Source organism: Micromys minutus (assembly GCF_963924665.1).
Source record: "Micromys minutus genome assembly, chromosome: 33".
NCBI lineage: Eukaryota > Metazoa > Chordata > Mammalia > Rodentia > Muridae > Micromys > Micromys minutus.
In genome coordinates, this window is record NC_137968.1 from 4,918,699 (window position 1) to 4,925,537 (window position 6,839).

Consider the following 6,839-nt stretch of genomic DNA (forward strand, 5'->3'; position numbering starts at 1 on the left):
CCTGTCCGAGTCCTCAGCTCAGCCTCCTGCTGTGTCTGGCCTCGACCCTGTGGCTGCTGTTCCTGTTTCACGGTGTCCTCTCAGTGCCTGTTAATACCTATCCCCCCCCCCCCCCCCCCTCCACCGCACATACCTAGACCATTTTGTTTTGAGACAAACATGTAGCCAGGTCAGGCTTGGGACTCATGATCCTTTCAACTCAGGTGCCGAGGAACACTATCTTACGTAGATGGTGCATATGCGTGGACCGTCTTACCCGATTTTGGGTTACAAAAAAGATTCTTTCTCTGTAGTGCAGGCTAGCTTAGAATTCACTCTAGCCCAGGCTGGCTTTGAACTTCTGGTGATCTTGTCTCAGCTTCCCAAGTGTTGGGATTATGGGTGTGATCTACCACATCCAGGTTTCTTTGTTTTCAACTAGTGTTCTTAGTCTTGAAAGATCATTTTATTAGTGTTTCGTCTGTGTGTATGTACCATGTGCATGCCTGGTGTGTGTGTGTGTGTGTGTGTGTGTGTGTGTGTGTGTGTGTATGTGTGTATGTGTGTGTGTACCATGTGCATGCCTGGTGTGTGTGTGTGTACCATGTGCATGCCTGGTGTGTGTGTGTGTGTGTGTGTGTGTAGCCCCCTCCCCCAAATAAAAGTAATTTTAAAAAAAGTACAAAAAACCTGAACATAAAAAGAAAAACCATGAAAGCCACATGACAATGGAGATTTGGTGTGTATCACTTATAATTCAGAAGGTGGTTTTCTTTTACAGAACTACAAACACAACATTAGAAAGTGCCCAGTCACAGCCCCATCCTGGGGTCTTGGCTGTTGAAAACATGTTCAGCTTTGCAGACCTTGCACTTGAGAGTTTCTTCATAAAGAGAATCTAGAATCATGTTGTCTGAGCCACACAGTTCCCTTCCCAATAGCCGCCTGTGCTCCCCAAGGCATGATGCATTTCTGTGACAGAACTTCCTGGTAGTTGTGTCTGGAAAGGTCTTTACAGTGATGTCCGTGGGGCTGTGGCTGGAAGTTGTGTACTCACTGTAGAGCCTAAAAGGATCCCAAGACACACAGAAGCATGGTCCTTAAGAGCTGGGAAGCTGTGATTGGAGGTGTGGTGGGTGGGAAGACAGAACGAATCCTGGAGCAGGAGTTGATAGTAGTCCAGAGTGGCTGAGCCAGACCCTGGTGGGCTGGCTGGGACCACAAAGAGGAAGAATAGTCCGTGAAACCGGAAGAGACTGTGACCAGCCAGACTGATGCTGGAGAATGGACAGCGTGGTCCAGAGTGTGTCTTCCCTAGTGCACAGATCCTTTGTTAGCAGGAGGCGTAGCAGAGGAGACTGTCAGGAATGCCCATTGTCCTTCCCATTCTCCTGTTTCTGAATTCCACTGTAAGTAGAGCTTAAAATGGCCTTTCCTTCAGTGTTCTTTCAGAGGACCAAGACAGCTATCTTTGTAACGTCACCTTGTTTAGGAAAGCAGTTGATGACTTCAGACACAAAGCCAGAGAAAACAAGTAAGTCTGTCTGTCTGTCTGTCTTCATGTGTCTGCAGGTGTGTGTGTGTGTGTGTGTGTGTGTGTATTTAAATATGTTAGCTTGGCTGTATACGGTGTAGACAGATTTCTTTTCCCCACATTTAGGTTCATTGTTCGAGACTTCCAGTATAACGAGGAGGAGATGAAGGCGGATAAGGAGGAGATGACCAGGCTGTCTACTGACAAGAAGAAGCAGTTCGTATGTGCTCCTTAGTGTCCTGCCTGCTGTCTGACTAGGGTTTCCGATACTTTACTTTCCCACTACCTTTTTGAGACAAGGTCCAAGTGTGACACACTGTGTGGCCCGGGACTGTCTGGAGCTTCAGGGCTCTCCTGCCTCCGCTGGAGAGTGTTGGGGTGTTGGGGTTACAGGCCTGTGTGTCCATGCCTGCCCTCTCCCCTTTCCGTGGATGCAGGGGTCTGATGCCAGCCCGACCCCTGAGCCATAGCCCCCTTTGCAGTCTTTTCATTGGGCATTTTACAGCTTATTTTGCTTTTGAGTCTTAGGAAAATGGGAAATACATTGTGGGGATACTGAAAGGAGGGAAATGAGAAAATGCAGTTTATCATTTGGTGCTAGGAAAGTGTGTTGGGGCTGAAGATGTAATTCAGTAGAGTGCTTATCCAGTGTGCACAGAGTCACAGTGCCACATGACAAAAACTGGTTGTGGTGGCATACCCTGTAATCCCTGCACTGGAGGAAGAGGCAGGAGGGTCAGGAAGTTCTAGGTCCTCCTTGGTTACATAAGAACCTGACTGTATTGATTCCCAGCAGCTCAGGGTCGTGTGAAGGAGCTGCCTGTGGAATCCAGGCTTTCCTCAGACACGGCACAGCCATGCACAGCCACTCAGAGCCATCAGAGCTTACGGTGTCCTCTCTGCCTAACCGTATGTCCCAATGGTCCTCGGTCAGCTGTTGAGTCAGTGGTGTCTTTGACAAGTTTTTAAATTGTATGAAACACTTAAGTTCAACAAGAACTTGCATTGTCATCGAATCAGGAAGATGTAAATCATGAGCAGGTTTCAGAGACTCCGGCTGGGAATGGCTGTGCTGAGAGCTGTAGGTTGGGTTCTCTGTGTGGCCACGTGTTTGTGCCACAGCTTTCAAATCCACTTTGACCTGCTTCCATGAAGTTGTGCCTTTTGCTGTCGATGGACCTAGTTCACTCTAGAGTCTGCTGAGGCTACTGGGTACTAGCTTACTCTTTTATTTAAGAGCATGGTAAGATGGTTGGTATCCAGTATAATATCTGAAACTTTCATAATGTGGTGAGTCACTTAAAAATGTTTGACTTGTCTAATTGCCATTTGCAAACCAATTTTATGGTAATTTTGTGTTTGTCTTTTTAAAGGGACCACTTGTGCGGTGGCTTAAAGTGAATTTCAGTGAGGCGTTTATTGCGTGGATTCATATAAAAGCATTACGGGTTTTTGTGGAGTCTGTTTTAAGGTAAGAAAGTTAATTGAGAAAGTTGGAATTGCAGAGCTCTGTGTGCCTCTTTTTCATGACGTAATGCAGCCTTATGAAGGTGATTTGGGGCACCCAGTGACTGTCAGGGTCACACAGCTTCTGAGTGCATATTTATCTTGTTCTTTAGCACCAGGCTCAGGAAGAGAGCCCCACACTGCTTTGTCTCATCTTTAGTCATGCACTGTTTCAGGAGCGTTGTCTGTGGGGCACACGGAATACACTGTGCACTTATGTCTAGTTGGTGTGTGCTCCAGCTGCCGTCAGCCCAGGACTGCGCACTGACGGAGGGCTCTGGGCCACGACATGCTGAGCTCCATTATAAGGGGGTGGGACACTCACCGTTTTAAAAATTACTGTGTGTAAGGATTTTGCCTGTGTGATGTCTGTGTCCCACAGTGTCTGTGAAGTCCAGAAGAGCCCTCATGGCTGCTGGGAACTGAACTCAGGACCTCTGAAGAGCAGTCAGTGCTCTAACCCCTGAGCCACTCTCCAGCTTCATGGAGCCACCATTAGTTTTGTGGTTCTTGATTCACTAAGTATATCAGTGTGTGGCACATGGTTTGTAGTTAAATGCAAGAGGAATGTAAGGTATTAGACATATTGGGTATGGCAGTACACACCTTAACCCCAGCAGGTAGAAAGTAGAGGCAGGCAGATCTCTGGGTTCAAGGCCAGCCTGGTTTACACAGGTCAGTGAGCCCTGTCTTTAAAAGTCAACGCCAGTCTGTTTAAGGTGAAGATTTTTCAGATATTTGATTGACTTTGATGTACAGTGTAGGCTTGTCTCGTGGCCCTCTACACATGCTACAATTGTCTAAATGCTCACAGTAAGCGTGGAGAGTCTCAGCTTTTAATTACAAGCATCTTCTAGCCATATGTTATCTTTACATACTGGGCATACTTGTAGATTATTGTGAAGTTGAATATTAACTAATTCCTGGTGATTGGCTTGTCTGCTTTTCCTCTACAGCCCAGATTGGCCTCAAACTTGTACGGCTCCTTGCCTCAGCCTCCCCGGTGTTGGGGTCCCAGGCTGAGCTCACATCCCGTGAAGTGGCTTGGTTTTTACTGAAAGGATACGAATGGGCGCAGGGTTCGTGTTTACACGCCAGCGCAGGCTTCTGTGGCTGGTGGCAGACTTGAAAAGGGCGCATTTAACATGAAACACGCTGTGTCCATGGAGGGAGAAGCAGAGGCTGTGCGCTCTGAGAGGAAAGTGTCTTTATGTGCTTTACGTGCTGCGCTGCACACTGTCTGTTGCTTTCTTTTCAAGGTACGGCTTGCCGGTGAACTTCCAAGCAATGCTCCTTCAGCCTAATAAGAAGTCAGTGAAGAAGCTGAGAGAGGTGTTACATGAGCTGTACAAGCATCTGGACAGCAGTGCGGCCGCCATCATCGATGTAAGCACACCGTAGCTTAGGACAGCAGGCCATTTGTGCCCCTCAGCATCTCCCTCTCTCAGGGAAACTTCTCTGGCTGTACAGTAGCTGCGGCTGTCCTCGGTGCTTCTAGAAGCTCATCATTGTTCTGTTATGCATCAGATTTTTACAGTTGCAGAAGTTCAGAAACAACAATGTTCTAAGTGTTCTTAAAAACTGTAGATTGCAGAAGGAAAAAAATAGGAAAATAATTTTTTTTGGAAACATAATAGTAGATTTAACAATTTATGTTTTTATTTTGGGAGGGCGTGTGTGTGTGTGTATTGTGAGCCTGTTTGCCTGTCTGCCTGCCTGTCTGTCTATGTATCTTTTTTTTCCACCTTGTGGGTCCAAGAGTTCAAATTCTGGTCATCAGGAGGCTTAACACCAAGTACCTTTACCCACTGCGCCATTTCTGATCTCTGCCTCAGATGAACATTTTGAGGGGAATTGTCATTTCTCTAAAACTATTATAAAATGTCATGCTTGTGGGTGTTTTGCCTGCATGTCTGTTTGTACAGCCGTGAGCGTCTAACACTCAAGGGCAGAAGAGGGCGGCAGGTGCCCTAGGGCTGGAGCTGCAGCAGTTGTGAGCAGCCATATGGGTGCTGGGGACTGGACCCAGGTCCTTCGGAGGAAGTGTCACTTGTGCTGAGGAGTCACAGCCACAGCCTCCTTCTGAAGCAGCTGTCAACAGCTGTCGTTTCCCTGTGTAGTGTTTAAACCTCACATGTGTCAGAGAAACGAAAAGTCAGTTTTCTTGATAAGAGAAAGTGTGGGACATGACTTCCTGCCTTAAGATCTTGGGGAAGCTAAGAGTCTTAAGTCTTTGGTGCAAATTGTAAATTCTTACGAGGTGCAAATAGAGCTGGAGTCTTTCAAACCACACTTGGTTTATTGAGATACTGTGTCCTAAACCCAATGTGTACAATGTTACCTTTTACTGTCCTACACAATAAAATGGGAGAATGATGGTTCAGTCAAACAGAACCTAGTGACTCAGCAGGCTCAGACTGTTCTAGAACTTACAGCAAAGTGAATACTGAGATTCAGTTAGTTTAGATGCATGACTTCAGCTCAGACTAGGTTTCCATCAGTGGTCTTGTAAGTAGCTAACTGGTGTGTGTGCTTTTCTGTAGGCTCCTATGGATATCCCTGGCCTAACCCTGAGTCAGCAAGAATACTACCCCTATGTATATTACAAGATTGATTGCAACCTGCTGGAATTCAAGTAAAGATGAGCTCCTCCCATCACCCCTGTCCTCGTGTTGGTGTGTGCTCACAGAGTAACTCTCATTACTCTCGTGGTCCCTGCCTGCTCTTTCCCTAGGATTTCTCTCGTGGTCTAAATCTCAACATTTGCTTTTTCAAGAAAAAAAAATACATATATTGTTTCTTTTTATTGATCAGGTCTGTAAATGTGTACTGAAAAAAAATCAGAGTTTATTTATAAATAGAATAGTTTATTTAATGAGGGATTTTCCTCCTTGATGTCATTGTATGCATAATTCTGTGTGTTACTGTTGTGCACAGCCTTGTTTACAGGGAATGGTGTAAGCATACCGTTTCATTCACTGTATTAGTAGACATAACTGTTCAGTACTTACTAAGTTGTGATGTAGTGCGATGTGACAACATTCAGGTGCGTGCTTTCGGAATGTTCCAACACTATCTTGCCAGCACTGTTGACACCCACAGGACAGAATAAAAGAACCTGTGCACGGTGTGCTGTGTGTGTGACTTGAGAGGGCTCCAGGGAGCCGCAGTCTAGCTGGGCTGCTCTCAGGAGTTCACTGTGGCTGAGCTGTGGACATTTGGTCTGACTTGCATATGATTTAATTGTGCCAAATTTGGGTCAGAGCACAGATCAGAAGGTTATTTTTCCAGCACATGGTGATGTTTATATTTGGGCACTGGACGCTTAGCTCTTAAGTAACAAGTGGGGCCAGTTCGGAATAAAGTGCAGCAAAACTCTGCAGTGCTGATCATTTCTTTGAGTCTTTACATTTGTCTTCTGATGTCCGTAACCATGAAGGCCTCGCTCTGACTTTGCCATTCCACATGGTCTGAAAATAGGCATCGCTGACCTTCAGGTCCCTGAGGTGAACAGCGTGACGTAAAGGTCAGGAAGAACGGAGGGAGCTGAGGTGCGGCGCTCCATGTGCTACTGCGCTGTCTCAGCCTTAGAAAACTCACCTTCAGTAGCTTTGCTGTTTGCGATTGTGCATCATTTACTTCGAACTTAGAAATGTCCACAAAGTAGACCACGTGAGAGATGTCCCTGCCTTGCTCATCTCTACCCTCAGAGAGTCTGTGGTCCTTTCCCATGTCCAACATCTACCTAGTCCCCAGCTTCTCTCCCTCCTCCCCCAACTTAGAGCTCGCTTGAAAACAAGGATTTTATTGCACACTGTGA

The 6,839-nt window shown here is 46.4% G+C and overlaps 1 protein-coding gene across 1 annotated transcript in view; it reads left to right on the forward strand.

The window, feature by feature from the left end:
- Nucleotides 1–6,395, forward strand: part of ATP6V1C1 (ATPase H+ transporting V1 subunit C1) — a 29,765-nt gene extending 23,370 nt beyond the window's left edge. Inside the window, exons 9-13 of the mRNA XM_080909355.1 lie at nucleotides 1,421–1,513; nucleotides 1,640–1,733; nucleotides 2,887–2,984; nucleotides 4,279–4,405; nucleotides 5,563–6,395. Coding sequence (XP_080765481.1) covers nucleotides 1,421–1,513; nucleotides 1,640–1,733; nucleotides 2,887–2,984; nucleotides 4,279–4,405; nucleotides 5,563–5,658 — 508 coding nt within the window. The 3' untranslated portion in view covers nucleotides 5,659–6,395. The remainder of the gene's footprint in view (nucleotides 1–1,420; nucleotides 1,514–1,639; nucleotides 1,734–2,886; nucleotides 2,985–4,278; nucleotides 4,406–5,562) is intronic.
- Nucleotides 6,396–6,839: the final 444 nt, after the last annotated feature.